This window comes from Podarcis muralis, chromosome 10 (genome assembly GCF_964188315.1).
Source record: "Podarcis muralis chromosome 10, rPodMur119.hap1.1, whole genome shotgun sequence".
Taxonomy (NCBI): Eukaryota; Metazoa; Chordata; class Lepidosauria; order Squamata; family Lacertidae; genus Podarcis; species Podarcis muralis.
In genome coordinates, this window is record NC_135664.1 from 6,902,553 (window position 1) to 6,927,483 (window position 24,931).

General features: G+C 41.5%; 1 protein-coding gene across 2 annotated transcripts in view; it reads right to left on the reverse strand.

Annotated features, from left to right (window-relative positions):
• RELN (reelin) overlaps nt 1-24,931 on the reverse strand; it is a 304,253-nt gene that overhangs the window by 136,007 nt on the left and 143,315 nt on the right. The window contains exons 9-12 of one of the 2 annotated variants that reach the window (XM_077935774.1): nt 17,256-17,352; nt 15,049-15,289; nt 6,095-6,240; nt 5,090-5,137 (exon numbers count right to left, since the gene is read on the reverse strand). In XM_077935774.1, the coding sequence (XP_077791900.1) occupies nt 5,090-5,137; nt 6,095-6,240; nt 15,049-15,289; nt 17,256-17,352 (532 nt within the window). The remainder of the gene's footprint in view (nt 1-5,089; nt 5,138-6,094; nt 6,241-15,048; nt 15,290-17,255; nt 17,353-24,931) is intronic. The other variant, XM_077935775.1, reaches the window with a different exon arrangement.

Sequence of the window (24,931 nt, forward strand, 5' to 3'; positions counted from 1 at the left end):
GATTGGTGACTAGTGGGGTGCCACAGGGTTCTGTCTTGGGCCCGGTCTTATTCAACATCTTTATCAACGACTTGGATGATGGACTCAAGGGCATCCTGATCAAATTTGCAGATGACACCAAACTGGGAGGGGTGGCTAACACCCCAGAGGACAGGATCACACTTCAAAACGACCTTGACAGATTAGAGAACTGGGCCAAAACAAACAAGATGAATTTTAACAGGGAGAAATGTAAAGTATTGCACTTGGGCAAAAAAAATGAGAGGCACAAATACAAGATGGGTGACACCTGGCTTGAGAGCAGTACATGTGAAAAGGATCTAGGAGTCTTGGTTGACCACAAACTTGACATGAGCCAACAGTGTGACGCGGCAGCTAAAAAAGCCAATGCAATTCTGGGCCTCATCAATAGGAGTATAGCATCTAGATCAAGGGAAGTAATAGTGCCACTGTATTCTGCTCTGGTCAGACCTCACCTGGAGTACTGTGTCCAGTTCTGGGCACCACAGTTCAAGAAGGACACTGACAAACTGGAACGTGTCCAGAGGAGGGCAACCAAAATGGTCAAAGGCCTGGAAATGATGCCTTATGAGGAACGGCTAAGGGAGCTGGGCATGTTTAGCCTGGAGAAGAGGAGGTTAAGGGGTGATATGATAGCCATGTTCAAATATATAAAAGGATGTCACATAGAGGAGGGAGAAAGGTTGTTTTCTGCTGCTCCAGAGAAGCGGACACGGAGCAATGGATCCAAACTACAAGAAAGAAGTTTCCACCTAAACATTAGGAAGAACTTCCTGACAGTAAGAGCTGTTTGACAGTGGAATTTGCTGCCAAGGAGTGTGGTGGAGTCTCCTTCTTTGGAGGTCTTTAAGCAGAGGCTTGACAACCATATGTCAGGAGTGCTCTGATGGTGTTTCCTGCTTGGCAGGGGGTTGGACTCGATGGCCCTTGTGGTCTCTTCCAACTCTATGATTCTATGATTCTATGATTCTATGGTGCCTCCCAGAAGGGTTCCTGGAGCATGACATTTGAGGACATCATCTTCCTTCATCTGAAGGACATCAAGAGCTTCAGACATTGTAGAAGTTTCCTTGGAAAGCAACAGCAGAAAATGCAATAACATTTTATGAAGGCCTCTTGGGGGTTAGAGAGAAAGACAATAATAATGTTTTGAAGGTATACTTTTTTGGCCCCGAACAGTAGATTCCACGTGTCTAAAGTCTACTCACTACTCGTCTAGGACATGCACCCATACCTTCAAGAACCTTCTGTAACTACAAAGAACCTTCAAAAAGCAGGTTCTGCATATTTTTAGGAGCAAGAACAGGGCTGGTTCCGCCATGCAGCACACGGAAGCTATCAGCATTGGGAGGGATGGAGGAATAGCTGGAGCCACCAGTTGGGCTCCACTTTCAACACAAAAATGCCTCTGCCACCATTGAGCAATGATCTATCAGAAAAAGTTAAAGCATGCACCCAGTTGTTTGTATATGTGGGGATCATGCACAATATGTAAAATCCATTTACTGGATTCTCATAGGCATCTGGTTGTGAGAACAGGATGCTGGACTATATGGGGATCTTTTTTATGTAGCTGCAGTTACACTGATAACACATCTTGAACCATGCTAATGTTAATCCACATTGTATAAAGTACATGCATTTGGTACAAGTTGTATCAAATATTTTTCAATGCTTAGCGTTCAAGATGTACCTCATAATACATCTATTTAATAAAAAAAATTAAGTATCAGTGCAAATCATTATTATCAGTGCAGATAGTTCCTTACACAGGACATTCTAATCAGACTGTAATTATGTAATTTCTTTTCTTCACAAAATTGCTGATACAATTTAAATACAGTCCAAACTAGTTTCTCAAGGTGGGATTACAAATGTTTGCATGCCTGTAATTGCGGGCTCTTCCAAAGGCAAGGTGCCTAAGAGGTGGTGAAGTGGGTTTACTTAATCAGGGTTGTTACTTTATTGGGATAACTCCCAGGGAACCAATTTAGACTAATGATAATGAGTGGCAGGGGCTGATGTTTAATTGGAACAGCATTCACAAAAGATCCACTTATTAGGGATATATTCTGCAATTAAAAAGGGGTTAATTGGTACTGGCATTTATCTGGATTTTCAATAACTGGTTAATTTCAGTTACTTCATTGTGCCTAAAGCTTGAGAACATTATTGGGCTGCAGGGAAAGTTTAAAAGTTCACAAGACAAACCAGCATGCAATTCCTAACTGGTGTTTGGCATCTCAGACAGTCACAGAGCAAGCAACACATAATGCATAGCCTCCAATATTTCACAGAGAGAAAATAGGAGCACTCTTGTGTGTTTGCAATATACCTATTCTCACACCAAGGAGAACTGCTGGAGCAGACTCCTCAGGCCCATTACACACTGTTGAAGGCTATGTATTGAATCTCCTTTATATTGCACTCATTTATTCCGCAATAGCCTGTCATACACTGGCTTCTAAGGCAATGATATTAGTGAGCAAGTCATAACAGTTTCCTTCTTTGAAAAATGTAAGGATTTTTAATCAGACCACGAAGCTGGTTGTCTTAGTTACAGAATAGCCATATTTCAAAAACTTCCTACAACGTCTACTTTATGCACAAGTAACAAGTTATTGTGGGATGGGAGGCAAGCACTGCACTGATATTTTGTGTATATTTGCACATGCATGCGCTAGTCAACATATATTTGCTTCCACAGAGAAATAGAGACCCAGGAGAGGGGGGCTGAAGCCTAGAGAATTACAGTGCGCATGCTAGACATTGTTTAAGAAGTTATTTCACACAATTCCAGAAATGGCCGAATAGCAATTCTGAAATGATGAGTTCTAATCAAAGATATGCACAGCCCCATTCCCTGCAAAAGGGCTGTGCCTGGTAGGGACCATTGAGACATTCTCATCAAGGACTTGCTGTTCACTTGCCACCAATTGTTGAGTCCTGGAGATGTACGTGGTTGCTGACAATGTCATAAAGGCAACCCACTTTTCACTTAGATAGTCTGGGAAGAACCACGAGAGAATCTGGAAATGCACTAGCAAGATAATGTCTAAGGATGTGTGTCTGATTTCTAAGTTCAAAAGACACACAACCACTCTTGAAAATTTAAGGTCTTATGTACCTGACAAAACCATACTTTGTCGTTCAATAAAGTTTGTCTTAAAACCTGAAGAATCTTTTTTGGAAGACCTGAAAGCTTCAATGGCCTGCCAAACAGTCCTTGTATTTCTTTCATTAGTGCACTAATGTCAGCCTATCCTTATGCACTTTTCCTTTGAATTCAGCATTATTGTCTTTCTCATTTTCAGCTTCAAGTTAGTTCCTGGAGCACTGCCAGAAGGTGTTTAGGGAAAGGGGAGCATGTAAATATGGAGCTGATCTTTTGAAATGTGGGACAGAATGGATCTGTAATGCAATGAGCTGGTGAGGGTCATAATACCATAGGTGGCTGCCAGACTGTCACTGCCCTGAGACCATCACCATAATTAAAGTGACCAGGAACAGAGGTGGAAATAGAGGTGAAATTTTAAAGGGACTAAAGCAAAAGAAATTTAAAGGAACAGAAACGCTACCACTGAACAAGAAATGGTGAATTGTCTTGAGAGGGAATGATATACATAGGAAATGCAGTTTGTATTTAATTGTGGGCAAATGGCAGCGGGGGAACAGATAAATGAGAAAGCAGCTATAAAAGGTGCTGAATGAAAGAGTGAAATGATACACAGAGCTAGGGAATATGTGAGCAGAGACACTTTGCAGGCAGAAGTGCAAATCAGGTCAGGTAGTGAAAAATGACAGGGAAACAACTAGGGTCAGAGTTTGAAGAAGCAGGAAAAACAACAAATCTGAGGAGAGGACCAGCGACTATAGTTACTGCTTGACTTACTCTAAAATGTAGGCCAGGGCATAGGAGAATTGCACAACACAAGTCAAATTGTGTGGTCAACAAAGGGAGGAGAAAAAAATATGGTTAGGTTGAAAGTTGGTTTGAGAACTTTTTTTGGCTCAAACAAAGGCTTTGGGGACCATACCTGTCCTTTTCACAGTAGCCACCTGTTCACATGGCCTGGGTAGCAGCAGCAGCAGCAGCAGCAGCACTTACACTGCATGGTGCTGTTTCCTCAAGGACACCAAAGTGAGGACATGAAACACTGCTCTCTGCTCCTGCTCTCTCGTGATAAGGCTACATGGCAACATTACGAAGTCGAATCAGAGTGAGGAACACACAAGAAATGTTGAAGGCACTGAATGAAGTCAGGGTGGAAGGTTTTTTTTTTGGGGGGGTGTACACTAATACACACTTTTAGACCTAGGTACCTTCTGACAACGTTTGGTATTTGCAGCTTTCTTGAGGAAAAGCTGATTCACATTGACATTTTTCCTTTTGTTTAGAACTCCAAGTCTGGCTCTTGCAATGAGCTCTTCTTTTCTCCTCTGTACCATCTTGGGTCTAAAAATGTTTGTGTCCCCCCACCTCTCATATTGCTTCACCCAGACCATCTATCCTTTAATTATAAAAGGTAAAGGTACCCCTGCCCGTACGGGCCAGTCTTGACAGACTCTAGGGTTGTGTGCCCATCTCACTCAAGAGGCCGGGGGCCAGCGCTATCCGCAGACACTTCCGGGTCACGTGGCCAGCGTGACAAGCTGCATCTGGCGAGCCAGCGCAGCACACGGAACGCCGTTTACCTTCCCGCTAGTAAGCGGTCCCTATTTATCTACTTGCACCCGGGGGTGCTTTCGAACTGCTGGGTTGGCAGGCGCTGGGACCGAACGACGGGAGTGTACCCTGCCGCGGGGATTCGAACCGCCGACCTTTCAATCGGCAAGCCCTAGGCGCTGAGGCTTTTACCACAGCGCCACCCACGTCCCATCCTTTAATTATACACCCAACATATCCGAACTGAGTTGATTTTGCTATTGAACAGTCACAGTATTTGACCAGATGATCACATCCAGTTGTTAGCCAACAGGATCACTGCCTCGTGAGATAAAGGAAACACGAAGCCTGGAAGCGCCAGAGAAAGAATGAAGAGGATAGGAAAAAATACTGAATAGCTACCCATTCTCTGAACAACGTCCATCCTGTGCATTGAATGAGGCAGGGATCCTGTGGAAAAAACAGCATGTGATCACAGAATTAAAGTATTCATCATACTATGTGTGAATAAGGGGTGGATGGCAATGATTCTTAATCATGAATACTGATACCAGGTCAATAATATTCTAGGCACCTTCCCTTATATAGACAGCATGAGCCCTGCTCAGAGAGGGTTTATGGTCTACAGATGATAGAGATGGCACAAAAGGAGAAGAGGCCAGCTTGTAGCTTAATTAGAATATTTCATTTTAAATGCGAGGCATTCATAGACCCATGAAAATCTTACTGGGTTCCCCAATTAAATATTCAAAACGGGCTATAATCAGCCAAAATTGTGTCTTTATCATCACCACTACCATCATAATCTGAAATCTGGAGGAAAGTTAAATGCTAGCCACCATTGTTATAGTATGTATTTCATATGTCATGGTGAAGCGGAACTGCAATCCACAAACCACCAAGGCAACACTCTACACCTTAATCCTATTTTTTAAAAAGTAATCTCTGCTTGCTTCAGTGAAATTTATTTCCAAGTGGGAAAAAAAATTAAGATTCATGGTGTTAGTCCCATAGACAACAATGGGAATGAGCATAAATATATGAAGTACATATATAATTCCAGTGGTATATGGGTTGCAAAATGAGAGCTTTGTAGGTACTTGCAGAATTATCTCAATATGTTTCTTCAAGATTCACTGTCAGTTAATACTGAGTGTTAAGAGTTTTGCTCATGATAGCAGTGATTTTGCCATAGAAAAGTGAGACATTTTTAAAAACTCAATATATCATTCTGGAGCCACTGACCCTTGGGGGGGGGGGCACTTTCCTGACAGTATTTTATCAATATAGACATATGTTGCCAAAAGCAAGGAAAAGTGCTTCTCAGCTGAAGCTTCTTGCTTTCCCCGCAACCTGAGAGTAATGCCACATGCGTCCTTATACTTCTGTAGGCTAGTGAACACTCACCCTTTGGGCTGGCTCTCAAACTCTTCTGCCCACTGTTCCTGGGCATCTTCAGTAGAAAGATCGACATCTCGCGTTGTGGCAAAATTCAACTCGCTGCCTTCTGTTCCATGGAAATAAATTGCATTCCCATCTGACTGACAGCTATGCTGCAGATAAAAGGAGCATGCAGGAGGTATGTATTAAATCGGTTTTGTAACAGCGGCTTTCGACAACTCTGAGAAAGCCATTAAATTATTTAGCAACTGGCTGATTACAGAAGCTAAACCAAAAAGTGAAAGAAAGAGAAAATGTGCACTTAATTCTTCTGTATGTCTCTTGAATAATTTATAAATTACTGTCAGTATTCAGTCAACTTGTAGGGCTGCTTCCAAGAATACTTTTCCCTATCTGCAACATTGCTAAAAGTTGTAACATTTAATATCTATATATATATGTCAAATACAAATGGTTCTGTAGCACAGTAAATAAAATGTTAAATCACAAGCTCTAGGTTACAAGATCATGATGCCCTTCTATGCTAAACAAATGCTTTGAAGAGAACCTGGGTTTTGCTCTTAAGCCTCTATGATCATCTCATCGGGGCTACAGCAACACCATTTCAAGGTTACACATGTGCAATGCATGAAACTTGTATCCTCAGTCTGAATTTTGAGCTGTCTAAGTATCTGAATACTCAATCCACACTAATTCCCAAACCAAGAATCCTGCCTCATTTGAGATACAGTCAGAAAGAAATCCAAGTTTTGCCAGCAGGGCATGCAAATTCAGATAGGAAAAGCCCTTCCTTGCGAATGAAAAATGCAGATAATATACTGGTTGACATCACAAATGGAAAACAATGGTGGAAAATCCTCTGGGAAACAGTCATTTAATCAGTTTGCTTTGAATCTCAGAAAAATCCGACAGAACAGGATATAGGTAAAGACAATATCGTGCAATTTTGTTTGCCTGTTTTGAGAACTGTTTTATCAGTAGTGATCAGGGGGTTGCTGTAAATGTTAGTTGTGGTAGGCCAAAGGAATGCAATGCAAGCAGAAGAAAACACAAACAAGCAAAGAAAATGCAAACAATCAGATGTCATACACTTGTTTTAATTATACAAATAAAGGATAATTTCACAGAACTTTCCTTAGTGGCTTTTGCAAACATCCTATGTTGTTTTCCATGTTGAAGTTGACTAACAACATCAATAAGCTGCTGGAACAAGAAGGGAAACAATATCCCTGACCAGTTGGACAGAATAAAGGAAATAAAATAATAATCAGATAAATGAATAAACCTACAGATAAATATATTTTGTGGTGTACCTCAGCACCCCAGTCCTAGTTCCTCAAAAGTAAATGGCATAAATCCCCATGGACCTTTGTGGGTTTTTTTTTCTTAGGCTAAGTCTACATTAGCGACTTGAATGTTTTCCCCTGCTGAGTTTGCAAGTCGCTTTCTCTCACTGCTCTTCACATCCGAGCAGGAGTGGAGATATCTTCATCCACTGATTTCTTTCTGTGTGCAATGGCTGCTTCTGTATTCAAATTGGATGGAAGCTGGTTTGAAGGAAAGTGCATTAAAGATGAATGTTTCTTGAAAAGCAACAGGATACAAATGAATTGTGGCTAATGTCACCTGCCTTAATGAAACCTGTGACGGGAACACACTGGACCTGCAGGAAGCAGAAATGTGAACACACCCTTACTTGAAAAGCTGCAGCCCTGATTGGGTAACAAAAGCCAATCCACGCTAAGTTTGACATCAGCAAATGTTTGATTATTGGATTGATCTTTATTACGGCCATTGGCCCGTCACACGACATTTCCCATACCAACCAACATAATGTACTTGAACCTCCAAATTTAAAACTGCCAAAACTTACAAAAAACAGACAAGAACCAAAGCAAAACAAAAACAAAAGACCAACATCATGCATTACAATAAATTTGTAACATAAACGTCGCCCTCTGCTCATAAATTAATAGAAGACATCAATGGTGATATCACCTAATTACATCCTAAAACATAGATCATGGTTTAAAGGGATTATCCGAGCCGCACAGGAGTCCGTTTCTCTTCTTTAGGGATAGGACGCTGATCAAGAATCTGGCAACCGTGAGTGATCTTAGGGGGTCATCATCATTTAATAGATATCTCAGTTTGGCTTCATTCGTATCATCGGCAATTCCCTTTAGATATTGAGCAAGGAACTTGCTCCTGGCCGATGAGTGAAAAGCACAATCAAGAATTATGTGATGCAACGATTCCGGTGCCCCACAATTACAATCACATAAGAGCGATATCTGTCCATTGGAGAAAATGTTTGATTAGTTAAGGGTATGTGGTATGGCTTTTGCATCTTGCACAGGGTCACTGAAAACTGCAGCTGCCCATGGGCTGAATGTCTGTGCGAACTGGTCCAGCCATGGGACCAAAACTGTGCCTGGACAGGCGCAGGAATGCAGGACAGAGCAGAAACAAAGTGACTTGATCAAGGGCACACGAGGCACCTCAGAGTTGTCTTCAAAACAGGCTGCTGATCATACAGTTCTTCCAACTCAAAGGGCCATCTTACAAATGCAGAGGAATAGAAACAGCGCCAAGGGGACACATTAAATTTTCATCAAAATAAAGAAGGGTAGTGAAACTGGTAGAATGTACTGCTCTGCCCTTTTCAGGCCAAAAGTCTCATTACAGATGAATAAAGTGCAATACATCTAAGGTTTGAAATCTCTGTCTCTTTTCCTGCTCTTTTATGCTTATAACTGTAAATCAATAAGCCCGATTCTCCCCCCACCTCTTTCCCTTGGCTATATAGTCTCTCATTGCTTGACAAGCAGAACACAGTGTAACTAAGTGATGCAGCTTGGCCAGTTGGAGATGCATCAACAGGAAACATCCGTGCTAAATTCCTCAGTCTAATAGATTTTGAGCTTCAGTTGTGGGCTGCATCTTCCGGAGGATGCTCCCGAGTTAGTGACTTCACCTCTGGGCTTTCAAAACATTTGCTGTCTCCTCTACCAACATTTAATTAGGCTTAAAAAAAAACAAAATCAAAGATGAACACTGATGTACCTCTTCCTAATAACTCTCAGTGGCCTAATGGACATGATGATTCTTTCAGACAGCTGTAGCCTCACAATTTATTTTTTGGCGACTCTGGTTACACTGGAATGAGTATATCAGGCATTTGGGCGATGCCAGCTTGCAAAGGGCTGGTGGCAGATGGAGAGAAATCTGCCCATTGTGCTAGCACCTTCACATGAGTGGAGAGTCATCCATTTCCCCCATTAAGGGGTTGTCACTTAGCCCACCCAGCTGGAAAAGAGGGTGGCTGTTTCTCAAGAGCCTGGCTAGCAGGTTGCATGAGATACAAATGCGAAGGGCACTTTAAAACAGAAGGCAAACTACCATTTGTAGGCAAACTGAAACCACACTGTTTCAACAGCAGCCAGTTTTTTTTTTAAATGGCTGTAATATTTTAAGTGATTATTTTTGCCACTTCAGATTGCTCCTTAGAGAGGAGAGGGTGTGTTGTTTTTTTTTAATTAAAGTCTACGCAATGCAAACAGATTAGATATGAGGAGGAAAGGAAAGAAAAATTAGGATGGAGAAAATTAATTAAAATGGCACTGTCTGCAGAGTCATAAATTAGATATTGTTTCTTGCTGGGAATGAGTTATGCTAGTGACTGGAATTTTTAGATTTTAAATCTGATAGCAGATTGATGGAAGGATCCAATGATCATAAACTCAAATCTATGCACAGTAACATACTTAACAGTCTAATTGCTGTTATTCAGAATTAAGTGGTTACATGGATTTGAGTATGAGGTGATTCAGGATGAATCTCTTTCCGTAATTAAAAGAAACACACAGCTAGGATTAAAAACTACTCTGCATGAAGTAAAACAAGATTTTAATCACTTCTTACATGCTAGATTTCTATATGATTTAACCCTAGATACAAAAACTAGCTATATACACTGACAGCTACAAATGGTCATTTCCCCACTCCAATACACGACTATCACATGTAGATATCTGTGTGATGCCTGTTCTACATAGATGCTTGACATATAAATGTGTGTTGTCACATGGCTTAACCACATTCAATGGAAAGTCTTCAGCATGGTCATAAGGAGAATGGAAACTTCCACCTCTGTTTTAGATTAACTACAGTTTAGTGCATCATCCAAAAACCCTAAACTGTGGCTTCCATTAACCAGTCGCAAACGACTCGGGGTTGCGGCGCTCATCTTGCTTTACTGGCCAAGGGAGCCGATGTTTGTCCTCAGACAATTTTTCCAGGTCATGTGGCCAGCATAACTAAGCCGCTTCTGGCAAAACCAGAGCAGCTCACAGAAATGCTGTTTACCTTCCTGCTGGAGTGGTACCTATTTATCTACATGCACTTTGACATGCTTTCGAACTGCTAGGTTGGCAGGAGCAGGGACTGAACAATGGGATCTCACCCTGTTGTGGGGATTCGAACCGCTGACCTTCCGATAGGCAAGCCCTAGGCTCAGTGGTTTAGACCACAACGCCACCCACATCCATTAACCATAGTTAAGATGAACCACAGTTAATTTTCCACTGTACATTTCCTGCTGCAGGTTACCATTGAAATTCAAGCATTAGAAACCTTTTAGAGCCAGAATCTCGGAGGTGTCAAATCCGTCAGACACAGACTCTAAGGGAGAACTTGCTAAAGGATAATCACCCACTGAATTACTATGTGGGCAGCAGGGAAACAGTTGCAAGGGAGAGTCAACTTTAAAGTATAACCCTTCCTGTGCTTGTTAATTTCCCCCCAGAAAATACCCCCTCTCATTTCACTTGCTACAAAGCCAGGCTTACTGCTGGGTTTTTACCTGGCTCGGGGGGGAAAACAGCTCAGAAGATTCTTCAGATGACTGTGATAATATAACTTTTATATTGCTTGTATGAATTATTAATAATTAATAACACTTTAAAAATCAAAAACACACAAACCAAACCAATCAGGGAGAGCATTTGCAGATAAGAAGTGGGGAAGATTTCCCCTTCTGCTTCATCTCTTTTGCACATTGCCCCCCCCCCCCAAAATGTGGGTTTCATTCAGATCTAGTTCCTGCTATGCCTGGGAGCTCTCCCAGGTCCTGCAGCAATTGAGTCTCACTGGTTCTCTGTAGTCTCTGAAGTTATTTCTTCCTGCAGCCACTCTAGGTTATTTTCCCCAGTACTTTTAAAAAAACTTTGCATGTGCTCAGCCCCACCAGAAAAATAGCGCTGATACTATTTGACTGTGGCAATTAAGGAACAATAACTTTACTTTTGCCGCCTAATAAAATTGATAAAGATCAATTTTCACAAAGAGTTAAGAATATCGTAGCATTAAGTCTTTGGGTTGGGAAAGAAAGAGATGTGACCTCTAGAACATGCACAACACAGAGAACACTATCTTGAAATGTGGCGTGTAATCAAGGAATGCAACTTTACTCTCCTTTCTAGCTCCAAAAGCAGTCTGGGCAAGAGCATGTTTGTGTGGTGGACTGGAAGTGTGGTGAGAATCCATATCTGGTGCCTTCTAAGGCTTGTGTGAGCCATGGGCAAGAGGCAGCAATGGTTATACAAGGCCTGCCCTTCTGCCTGCCTGCCTCCCTGCCCCCTCCTCCTCTTTCACCTTCAGCGAGAACAAATAAGTTGGCCCTAATTAAATTCCATACTTTGTCTTCTCTCTATTTCCAGACTTCTGATGCAAATGTTGTCTATGCAGGCCATGCCTTGAGCGCCATACCTTCTGCTGACATGAGGATGTGTTTTTGTAAACCAGAATAATTATGGGATACATTTTTTAAAACAACAACACACCGCTATGTTCTCAAATAGTTCTCTTGTTTCTACCCACTCCATCCGCCTTCCCAGCAGCCAATGCTCCTCAACCACATTAAAAATAGCAGCTGTTTCTCACGCCCCCATCCTTGTCAAGGCATGTTCTGTGCAGCTGCTTCAGACATACCTGCTTAATAGGCCCAAGTTTCTCTGTGGATTTTTCCAGCTCTGGTTTAAAGGGCAGGATCAGCATACCGTTTAAAGCCATAGTGTTAGAGGAAAAGATGCCGGAGTGAAATATCTATATGAAATTCTGTTAAATGCACAGAGCCAAGCTCCATACTGTACCAGGTGTAATGTGGCCAAATGTCAGATGGGGATTAGATTGACAAACACAATTTATCCTCTAAAACCACATGCAGGCTTAGGGAGATGAAAGGTTAGTAAACTAATCCACTATCCTATCTGGCATATGTATCCTTTTTATTCTGTTGTTTTTGAAAAATGAGTTTTGACAAGCATTTTATGGTACTTTTAGTACATATCTAATCTCTAATTCACCCACTTTTGCTGTTAAGCTTCACCCATAAGTTGCATGCAACTGCTAAACAAGAGCAATTCAACTAAGCTAAGCTAAGCTCTGCATGCTTTACATTTATATTCTGCTATGGGATCTCTCTTGGCATAGTTGCATAGGCCCCACTAGAGATGGAAAGAAAATGAAGGGATGTAAAATAGGGGCAGAAGGAGAGCCTGCTGGGGCAGGTCAATGGCCCACCTAGTTCTCCATCGAGGTCTCACAGTGGCCAAACAGTCACCCATAGGAAGGCCCCAAGCAGGGCGTAACAGCACTCTTCCCACTTGTGATTCCCAGCAACTGTCATCCAGAGGCATATTGCCCCTGACAGCAGTGGGAGAACATAACCATCATGCCTAATAGCCATTATAAAGTAAAATAAAAGGTTTTAAAAAATAAAAGATAGTATGAAAGCATTGAACCAAATAGAAACAAGCAAGCTTAGCATAATTGGCTTTCTTCTTCTTTTATTCTGTATTTTTAATGCACTCTTTGTTTCCTTTTGGAATTTTTGCTTTTATTTTGTTTAACTGAAATACACTGAATACAATAAAAATATTATACCTGGCTTTCAAAATTTCATATGCTAAATATTTCCAACAATTTGCACTGCTTTAAATTCTTCTTACAGCAATATACTATGCTTGTAAAGTATCCCCCACTCCAAAAAGTTCCATACTTACTACCACACTTTACTACACTTCACTAGCTACACTTTACTACAGGCCATATCTGTTTCCTCCATATATGCCAAGAATATTACCAATATCAGTTATTAACCTTGATAAGAGCTGGTTATTGTTGTTTTGAATGCACAACTAAGTATATATCACAACATGAAAGGCTACAGCTGGAATTGGTCATATCATAATCTTTGCAAACTGTTTTGAGGTGTCCCCCCCCCCTTATAATCCAGCAGTATATACATTTTATATAATAAATAAAATTAAATAATAAGCTAAGCTATGAACAAGCTCCTTGCAACTAAGGTCACCAGAACAAGCCAAGGTTTGAAGTGGGACCACTCAATCCGCTGGAGCCTGTCTTCAGATGCAGGGGGAGTCCCTAGCACACCAAGGGGTTGAGACCCATTGGCTCCCCTCGCCTGGTTTGGCCATCTAGTTGAAGCCATTCCCAGGGTGTGGGTGCTGTTGGATGCTGAGAACTTCTAGAAATCACACGTGAGAACTGAGTGCAGAGTGGGGACCAAAGGTCACAAGCAGCAGTTCTTGTCTGTTGATTGCGTGGGTGAAGGATGAAGGGTGCAGAGGGTCCAATCCATATACAGTGTACTGGGCCCAGGAAATCCCGTTGGCACCCCTGAACCTACTTGTGTGCTCCAGCCAACATCTGAGACCCTGCTCTGTGTCCCCCCTCTTGCAGAAGCAAGGTGGGTGAAATAATAATAATAATAAATTTTATTTATATCCCGCCCTCCCCAGCCAAAGCCGGGCTCAGGGCGGCTAACAACAATAAAACAGTACAAAAGTACAGCATAAACAACACTCTAAAATCATTCATTATAAAATTAATTAATTCAAGCCACTGGCAACCATTGGGCCAGAGCTCCGTGAAGATTGCCGAGGGAGGGAGTCAGGCTGCGCTCTGGCCAAAGGCCTGGTGGAACAGCTCTGTCTTGCAGGCCCTGCGGAAAGATGTCAAGTCCCGCAGGGCCCTGGTCTCTTGTGACAGAGTGTTCCACCAGATCGGAGCCACAGCCGAAAAAGCCCTGGCTCTAGTTGAGGCCAGCCTAACTTCTCTGTGGCCTGGGACCTTCAAGATGTTTTTATTTGAAGACTGTAAGTTTCTCTGTGGGGCATACCAAATCAGGAGACAGGATGTTTCCAGTTGGAGTGATGTAGTTATGGAACACATACTCTACCTGCCTTGCCCCGGCCCTGCCTCACCCAGTCTTCCAACTAGTAGTTTTAAACCCTGGAAGTTTCAAATATGTTTTTGGATGCTAATTCTTTCTGTTGCTGGATACTACTTAGTATGCCCCCGCCCAAAAGAATGCTGTTGTTTGCTATGTTTTAATCTTTGCAAATGTGATTTACATTACAATGTTTTATAATTTCTATTTTAATTTATTTTGTTAGCTACCTTGTTTGTACTCCACTACTGAAAGCATGAAATGTTAAATGGAGTTAGTAGGTAAGTAAATAAGCAAGGAAATATAAATAAAATCCCAGGAAGAGTGATGAAAACTAAATGGTTATGCAATGGAAAAAACTGTAATTAACAGCCTTATTCTTATGCGGTTTGGGAGGATGGCTACAAAACACAAAGGAATTCATTTCAGCACTGTTTTGCTAAACAGATCCCATCGAGACATTTTCTGCTGGATGACCTTTGACATGACAGCTCCAGTACATAAAATATCAAGAGATTTGGCATTGTGATGGGGGCGGGGAAATTATCTGACAACATGAAATAATAAGAGGGATATATTATATATATATATATCCCTTCTCTTGTATCTCATTCAAAAAAAGAGTGTGTTAGTCAGCCGGCTGCACTGGGGATCCAACATTGTATGTACTGAAACATTAGCAAATTAAAACCAAAATTTAGCAAACCTTAATAGTGGCTCCAGGGAAAAACAGCCAGTTGCCTGTGTCCACAGGATCAAGATTATCTTCCAAAACAATTTGTCTGTGGGCTGCATTTATTATCAGAATATTGTCCAATGCCCAGCAGGCCTCATAGACATCGCCAGCATGAACGTATTCTTGTTTCCACTGAAACTGAATATTTTCTCCTTTGGCTTCTTGTGGAAGGTATAGAATATGAATGATTGTGCTGACGTTGGAAGGAGCTCTGTAGGATATTGAGATACACACATATATATTAAAACTATTTATACTTTATAATCAAACAATTCAATCATTTACAGTGTGTTGCATCTCATCAACAAGTCAGTAATATTAAAGTGCATTTCCTCAAATTATACCATGTACTGACATTATGCTTGTTTAAGACGATAATCCAGTATTTAGCTTATTGACATGAAACAATGGTCAAGCATGCACAAGTCCCATGGAAATGCACTAAAAATGTGCAAAAGCACAACTATTTCTTTTGAACTGTACTGTGCCCATAAGCACAATCCAACTTCTTGTGCATCTTTCATTGAAATGAATTAGAGTTCTACAAGAGAATAACTGTCTCATTGGTGGGACAGTAAGTGTCATTCATTTCAATGAGACATCTACTAATGGATTGTGCTAATGGATGCATTCAAAGATTTTGTGCCTAAAGAAGAGTAAAAAGAAAAAAAAAATATTTATTCTTCCTGTTACACTCTTGAAACGCATAAAATATTTACCATAGTACAATATTTGCTTCACAGGATTTTTAGATTAAATAATAGCATGTGTTACAGGGAAAGCAAACATTTTATAACTTTTTGTGCTGCTGTAGCTAAAGCTATTTTCTTTCAAAAACATGTAATTTTAAGAAGTGTTGATGCAACTTTATCACAAGACAGGCCATTGAAAGAAACTATATATTGCTTTATGTCTTCTGTGCTATTTGAAGCAGCTAGCTGCCATGCTGGAAATTACTGCCCTTGCTGAGATTAAAAGCGGTGCTAAAATGTAAACTGCCAGTACTTTCAGAATGTAATAAAACAGCCGTGAAAAGACAATGCCAAACCCATACATCTTCCCTGTCCTTTGATAGAACAGAGAGCTTGGTAAACATGGCAGCAGAGGTTTTAATTTCCATTTTTGCCATTCAATTATTTTGGATCTCCAACTGCACGGCTTCAAATTGGGGAGAAAGAAAGGGTGATGTTTGCAACATACGGTAATTAATCTTCAATATATAAAAAAATAATTTTCTATGGGAATCTGATGGAAGAAATCATCAGAAAGAATAAAACCTCATGATAGTCTTATACAGTAAGGAAATATTATTTGTGCAAGGTGCACTGCCTTGAATAAGGGTGTGTTCATAGCCAAGCCTATGTATGAGCTTTGTCACAAATCACAGCAGTCTTCCTGGATCTCTAGCCTAGTCCTCAGATAAAGTTCCGGAAATGCCTATCACTTAAATCACAAGTAAGAAAGCAAGAGAATTACTGCAAAACCAGCAGCTCCGTGCAGAAATCTAGGATGCCTAAGTGTGGACAACATATATGCAAGGTACGGGGGCTCCCTTTCCATTGACTGAAGTTTAGTTCATGGCGCCACACTACTAAACTGTACAATGAATCTTTACCGAAATCAGAATGTTTCACAGAATAATTGCCTGTTTATGCACATGGGGTCAGCTATGTGCATGTGAAAGTTCTATCCTTCTGAAGTCCCCTTACCCTTGATCAAAGTCTAGTTCATGGGTCACATTAATAGTGCTTTCTTTTGGTAAAAAATGAGGTGCCAGTATGCATCTCTTGATAAAAATGTTGCTAGTGCCCCCCCCCCCCCCGATGTCAGTACTCTGTACTGGTGTGTACCATCACAAGAAAAAGCACTGCATACTCCCAGTAAACTGTACAATTAGCTTGTTTCATAGAAGAATAGAAATATTGATTGAATTTGCCTCCATCCCCCAATGCTTTCAGTCAGAACCTTTACTCTGGTTCCCTGTACTTTAACTTAAACCCCAGAGCTATGCAGGCCTTTCCCTAAAGCACAATTGGACAAACAACATTTTAAAATATGCAAAACTGAAAAACTGAAAAAATACCAACTTCCTATTTATTTTAGATTTTTTTTTTTAGTATATCACACATTTTAAAGCAATGCAAGAAAGTGAAGAATGCTAAATATTTGTAACAAACCTAATTTTCTCCAGCTGAATCCAATCTGCAGAATTGTTCTTGGAGTACGACACAATAATATTTGGATCTGAGTAACTAAAGCGACATGAACCTGACCCTGTGAAGAGCAATAAAATTAAAAGTGTTATAACACAGTCAAGCAATCAATTATCCCTCTGATACATTCACTTCTGACTGAGTACTCGCCACCATTATCAATTTTCTATATTTTAAAATTCTTTGATTGATGATTAAATTTGCTGTGATCTGTTGCTGAAGGAAAACGCATAATGATGTCTGCTCTCTGAGTCAGAAATAATGTGGAATTGATAAATCACAGCAGTGCAGCATAATCTGCAGTAGATTTCCCAAGGGGAGCCATAATAAATTACTAAACACCCCCTACTCAAAACGCACACACAAGTAATGTTAAAGCAAAAGCGAAATGCCAGGTGCCACACTTTCCAAGGTAAACACTCAAAGGCTGCTATATACATAAAGAGATTTTTCAAGATGAAACCAAGCTCCTTATTGCAGAAGTACTGTGGCTTAGGTGCAATGAATTAACTGTGTTGGATATGGATTCTACCTTTGAAATTTAAGGTTGTCTTACGAGCTATAAAAATGATGCACAATCTGAACATTTTGCTCAAAATTTAAGTAAAAGCAAATCTTAAACAGCAGCAGTGAGATGCAGATCCTTTACGCAGCGTGCACTGCTGAAACAGATTGCCATGTCTTGCCTTTTCTTGCCAGCAAACCGTCAGACCTCTGTTCCTACCAGTGCACTGGGGACAAAAGACACCCTTAAACACATTCTAGCGTTATACTCTCGGCATATATTCCTCATGGCTTTGACATTCAGTACCAGCCCAGGACATTTTTCTGCCTAAAGTCAAATCCAAATGGTGCCTTCGCTGATTAGGGTTTTGAAAAGTATTGCTGTACCATTCAGACGCTATTTTCTCCCTTCACTTATCTCCCCTTCTGCTCGTGTCTGTGGTGCTATCTGAAACAAGTTGCTTCACCCTGTTCTATGTGAGGATAAACTTAGCCGCTGAGTATACGGGTTGAGGTTCGTAACAAAGTGTACTGAAGAAATAGATCTATAGGGTGGGTAATACTATTAAAAGGGACGCGGGTGGCGCTGTGGGTAAAACCTCAGTGCCTAGGACTTGCCGATCGCATGGTCGGCGGTTCGAATCCCCGCGGCAGGGTGTGCTCCCGTCGTTCGGTCCCAGCGCCTGCCAACCTAGCAGTTCGAAAGCACCTCTGGGTGCAAGTAGATAAATAGGGACCGCTTACCAGCGGGAAGGTAAACGGCGTTTCCGTGTGCTGCGCTGGCTCGCCAGATGCAGCTTTGTCACGCTGGCCACGTGACCCGGAAGTGTCTGCAGACAGCGCTGGCTCCCGGCCTATAGAGTGAGATGAGCGCACAACCCTAGAGTCTGTCAAGACTGGCCCGTACGGGCAGGGGTACCTTTACCTTTTAATACTATTAAAAGAGCCATAGGCTGGGGCACTGCATTTTGGTAAATAACAACCACAGTGACTCTTGCTGACGACTCTTCCATGAAGCTTGGCTCCCACTCAAAAGTGGCACTTTCACATGCCCACTGCTAAAATGCCATTCAAAGGGCTGGCAGAGATGGCAATAAATGTGGTGGCGTCACTACTGTGATGGCAATAGAAGGAAAAATACTTTTCTGTCATGGCCATTGTCCTGTGTGCTGTGGGGGCTTTTGGCAGTAGCAAGCCGAGGGTCCCATAAGGTCTGGGATCACACATGCTTAGCAATGCACTACCAGGCATGAATATTTCCCTCCATTAAAAAATTAAGTTTCCATTAGCAGTTAACCTAGCTCCAAAGATGCATTCCCGTCATTTTTCTTTTGCGGGAATGCTTAGTGAGGCCTACACAATTTGTGACTCTGACTCAGCAAGACAAGGACAGCCTACTAGGAACAGCCACAAACTGTGACTTGCTCCCATGTGGTGGGACGCAACTGGCTAGGTTGGCTGCAGGTTATGCAGGTCTAGAGGAAGAGGCCATGATTAGGGAAAGTGAGCAAACAGGGTCTCCTCCTGACCTCTGCAGCAAGATCATGTTTGTAGAGTGATTAAGGTTAGGTACTGGGTTAGGTACTGAGTTCAGATTTTAATTTCAAATTACAACTGAGAAGTCAAAGGCACGGGGAAATAAATTAACCAGAAGAAGAAGAAGAAGAGTTTGGATTTGATATCCCGCCTTTCACTCCCCTTCTGGAGTCTCAAAGCAGCTAACAATCTCCTTTCCCTTCCTCCCCCACAACAAACACTCTGTGAGGTGAGTGGGGCTGAGAGACTTCAAAGAAGTGTGACTGGCCCAAGGTCACCCAGCAGCTGCATGTGGAGGAGCGGAGACGCGAACCTGGTTCCCCAGATTACGTGACTACCGCTCTTAACCACTGCACCACACTGGCTCATTTTAAGGACTACATCTTCTTAGTTTTCTTTTCAAGAAGTCCTTAAAAGTGAAAGCGCTATCTGCACTGAACTTCCATAGGTGCTGAAGGCGAAGGTGGAATGGTCTCTTTTAATGGAAAACATTCCTCACACTGTGCTCTTCACGTCAATGTAATTGTTAGCTTCAGCAGTTCCTCATATTGTCACAGCTGCAATGTAAATGGTGGTGCAAGGGATGTTCTGTTGTTTGTGACGTGTCAGTTACCTCATATGTACAGTTCAAAAAGGTGCCTGTTTTGGAAATCATGGGGCAGCTTGGAAAAGTTCGGCTCGCGTGGTTGTGAAAATGGTGGTACAAGTAAAGAAGTTAAGCATGTTCCACTTAATTAGTTCAATTATTTGTAGATCTAAAAATATACTTCAGGAAAGAAACCAGAATCTGTGATAACACCTTCCTATTTCTCTCCTGTACTTCACCATTTTTTAAAAAATTGCTAATGATGTTAAAAATAAACTTTCAAACTCTTACAAACATGTACAATATGCTCCAACATCTTTGTATGACTACAGAGGCAAAAGGGCTGTGATTAATTAATGTTGCACAAACAAGGATACATTGCACTTCCAATTAAGCTTTTGAAAATAAACTGACTAGCAACTGCCACTAGTTTATTTTTAATGACACAACTGTTTCCCTCCTTACAGTATTAAAAAGCAAATGAAGTAAGAAAATAATTTATATGCCATTTTTTACCCATCTGTTGGAACAATCATTTTTACTGGCTGTCATCTGTGCCGTTTTCTACATTTCTAGTGCACAGGAATTCCATAGTCTAACACAGAGTTATTATCCATTGTGGTGCCCCTCAGATGCTGCTGGACTACATCTCCCATCATTCCTGACCAATGGCCATGTTGGCTGGAGCTGATGGGTGCCGGAGGGTGCTACTCTAAACCATGATGATTTATCTTATTTCAGCGGTGTTCCTATTTAAACTGGTTTATGTTAAATAGTAGAAAGGTACCTGTCCTAAGAAAACGTTCAGAATAAATGCATGAAGTTGGCTCCCTAAGTAGAAGTAGTTACATTCTGCTGCTCTTGAAAACTGTTCCAGGGCAGCTCCAGGGGGAATGAGAATGGCAGTTTGCGTGTTCCCATGAATACCTGTGCAATCCTCCAATTATGTCATCAGCCGAAGCTGACAGAAGGCATTCCTCACCACCGAGGCCACTTGAGCATCAAGTAAGAGCAATGGATCCAGGAATACTATCAAGCTATTTAACCGTTCCTTCAGAGGGAGAACAGGCAACTTTCCATGCATTCGGTCTAGGGAGCCACCCACTAACAGTTCCCTCAGTCTTATCTGGATTGAGCTTCAGTTTGTTGGCTCTCATCCAGTTCATTACTGAGGCAAGACGATGGTTTAGCACTTCCACTGCCTCACCTGCAGATGCAAAGGAGAAATTGATCTGAGTGTCGTCAGCATGCTGCTGACAACATACTCCAAAACTCCAGATGACCCCACTCAGTGGTTTCATGTAAATGTTAACCATCATAGGGAATGTGTTTAAACTGCTGCCATACAAATACTTTTAGTCAAGGCAAAATTTGTTTTGGTTTAACATGGAGTCCTTGTTATTCACCCCATGCCTAATTGCCTTACCACACTACTGTTACAGAGAGTTGGCTGGTTCAGTATATAAATTCCAAAGGTTAAACGGCTGTTTAGTGGAGGCAACCAGTGAATAAAAATATCCACTTGGTGGCAATGGTGGAGACCAAAGAAGGAGAGGTGGGTGAGCTGGTTTGCTTTCTTCCCCTCCCTCTCACAGTTCAGGCTAAGATCTGTGCTGTCGCACTCACTTATTCCCCTGATTTGATAAACTGAATCTTTGCTCCATATCCAGGTCAGATCTTGGCCTGACAAGAGCAAAAGGCCCCAGAGATGTGCCTAAAGTTTCATGGTGACAGCTATTCTATTCTGGAAACTTACTAAGTTTGCCTTGGGTTCTGCTTCACTGATGAAAAATTGCCATTCAGCCAATCTAGTTGTTTCTTACTCTGTTCAAGTAACACAACTTAAATGCACTGTTAAATAACACCAGACAACAACCAGGAAATACATCCATTTCTATTACACTGATTATTCAGGCAAGTACAAAATTAAATGATGGCCACTTAGGGAGCTCCTCAAAAGAGGCTGCATATGTAGTAGATTCTTAGCTGAACTATATGAGTTTTATACTTCCAGGTGTTTGAATGCCTTTGGGACAACAAGCAGAGGCACTTAATTAGACTCTATTGGTAGGTGCCTGAGGGACTAGCCATTGACAATGCCATGTTTATGAAAGGCAGATATACTACCAGCAGTTCACAGTATCAAATGGTGTTTTACTCAGATAAGCAGGATGTCATCTGTGAAAAGAGCAATTTTATGTTTGTTACCATGGGCTGTGGTGGTCTGAACCTCTGGAGAATCACCCAGGAACCACTGCAAGTGATTCAATGGACTGAACAAGGAAAAGAGCTGGCTTTGTACTTCTCTTCAAGAGAAACAGGTCTTCAGACAGAAATCAGACAAATAAGAGCATGCCTGTGCAAAATTACAGACATTCTATTGCATATTGTTTGAATAGTGAGATGAAAATAGAATATGGTACAACCCCACTCTATCTAATGTCATCAATGCATGTATGTTAGTTGGCTGCTTCTGCTTATTTGGTTAGTTCAGTAAATACTTTTAATTACGATAATAGCTTCTGTTACTAATGCCAGGTAGTTGGTGTGAATGGATGAGCTTTCAGGGAATTAAAGCTGTAATTTCCTATTCTTATTTACTCTCATTTACTTGGATACTTAAGGAACGAAACAGGAAATGTGCAGAGCAGCTGTTAGCTAGGCTGAAGCAACCATCTCAGCGCTATAGCTCAAACTGATGGGACTTATAGTCCTTGGACAAGTCACATCATGCTATTAAATTATGTGCTGCAGCACTAAGTCTTTATGGGGCATTTTAGTCATTTTATAGAGACCTTAAAGCATGTTTGTTTCATGCTCTCCTAGCACATTAACAATTAATTCCATGTATTGTTTCCAAATAGGTACCAATCCTCAAAACTCTAGGGTTGTGTTTGGGATTTTGTTTTCAACAGGAACAGTATATGAATTCAATGATATTCAAAGTGCTTGGATGATAATAATTGTTTATCTTATACATGTGCAAAAAATAACAAAGGGAATAAAAATCAGATTTGTCAAAATGCCCAAGTTTTAATGCCATCTGTAGAAATACCAGGTCAGGTTTTCAACAACAAAACCTGTTACGCCTTTGATTTCACCTTCTCCTCCCATGTCACAAAGGGCTAAATGTTAACTGTTTTGTAAAATGGATAAATGGTTAAATTAAAAAGCAAGCTCTTCCTGCTAAATACCAATGTGAAAAATCCGAACCAAATTATAAATGTTTGATGAGCCTTTTCCATGAGAATAGTGACTATTTAGAATGAGAACAGTCTGCAGGCTGACCTATAATTGCTACAGATTCTAGCTCACTACCATTCAGGGCATGGTCCCATCTTCTGCCTCTGGCATAGTGGGTGGTGTGAGCCCAGGCTATTTAAACTGACCCAGACCAAATTGTCTTCCACATTGCACTGCTGACCTCCCCCCTGTTAAAATTGTACTTGCTGTGGAATGAGGTTGTTCACTGATTAATGGAGCTGGGAGCTTTTTCTCATACTCTCTCTCTCATCTATCATCTATCTATCATCTATCTATCTATCTATCTATCTATCTATCTATCTATCTATCTATCTATCATCTATCATTATATTACACAATATTACACAAATATTTTCATGTCACCTTCCAGAACTGACGGTATGAGCTCCCTGGCCTGAAATCTTCACTCAGTTGGCCCACAGCTGTAAGGTTTTCACCTTTCCCATAGCGAAGATATGAGTGTCGCATGATAATTATATCCTTGATTGTCAGAACGTTTGTGTAGGGTAGAGCCTTGGGAAAGATCCATAGCTTGTGAGGAGATCCCCATAAGGGGATTTGGGGGAGCCAATTTTTAAGTCCTTTGTCCTAGCTTGGGGGACCTGATCAAATAGCTACAAGAAAAATTAACTACAGAAGAAATGCTGTTGCAATGTGATATTGCAAGGCAAGTTATTGTTTTAAAATCTGTTTATAATACAGCATTTATAATAACAACAATAACAACAACAAATTCAATCATGGCACCTGCTTCTACCAAGTTTAGAAAACTTGGTATCCTAAACTGGAATGCAGATTTCTTAAGGCTTCACTGCTTTACTCTTTTTCCCTACATGTTCAAAGTGGCATAGACACGCTAGAGCAAAAGTACAGTGGTACCTCAGGTTACATACGCTTCAGGTTACAGACTCCGCTAACCCAGAAATAGTGCTTCAGGTTAAGAACTTTGCTTCAGGATAAGAACAGAAATCGTGCTCCGGTGGTGCAGCGGCAACAGGAGGCCCCATTAGCTAAAGTGGTGCTTCAGGTTAAGAACAGTTTCAGGTTAAGAACAGACCTCCGGAACGAATTAAGTACTTAACCCGAGGTACCACTGTACAGACATACACTATGATCTTGCAGTAGCAAACAAACTACACATATCCTGCGGCTCACTACTTAGTTGCCGCTGGGAGAGCTAGTCAGATGAAGGAACTACAGCTCCTTTAAGCCAGTTAGCAAGGGGGGGGGGAGGTAAAGGGCCCCTGGACGGTTAAGTCCAGTAAAAGGTGACTATGGGGTTGCAGTGCTCATCTCACTTTCAGACTGAGGGAGCCAGCATTTGTCCATTTGTGGTCATGTGGCCAGCATGACTAAACTGCTTCTACTTGCACTGGCATGCTTTCAAACTGCTAGGTTGGCAGGAGCTGGGACAGAGCAAAGGGAGCTCGCCCCTGGTGGTGCTGCCAGGTCTACTTAGGAGCCTGGCTGCCAGAAGTCCAGGTTTGAGACCTCTGGTGCCTTTCATTCCCATAGCATACTTCAGTTCCTAAGTCTGAGTTATGTGCCATTATGGGAGGTCACTGGGCTACACCAGCTCACATACCTACTCATTTTGTCTTATACCTTCTATTACTTGTTGGCACTCCTCATCCTTTTATTCACCTGCGACTTTGACCCAAGGATTTTTGCATGCTTTACAGCCTTATCAACTGTCTACCTCTCCTTCCACAGCAGTCGGTATGCCACCATAATCTCATTCCGCCAAGAC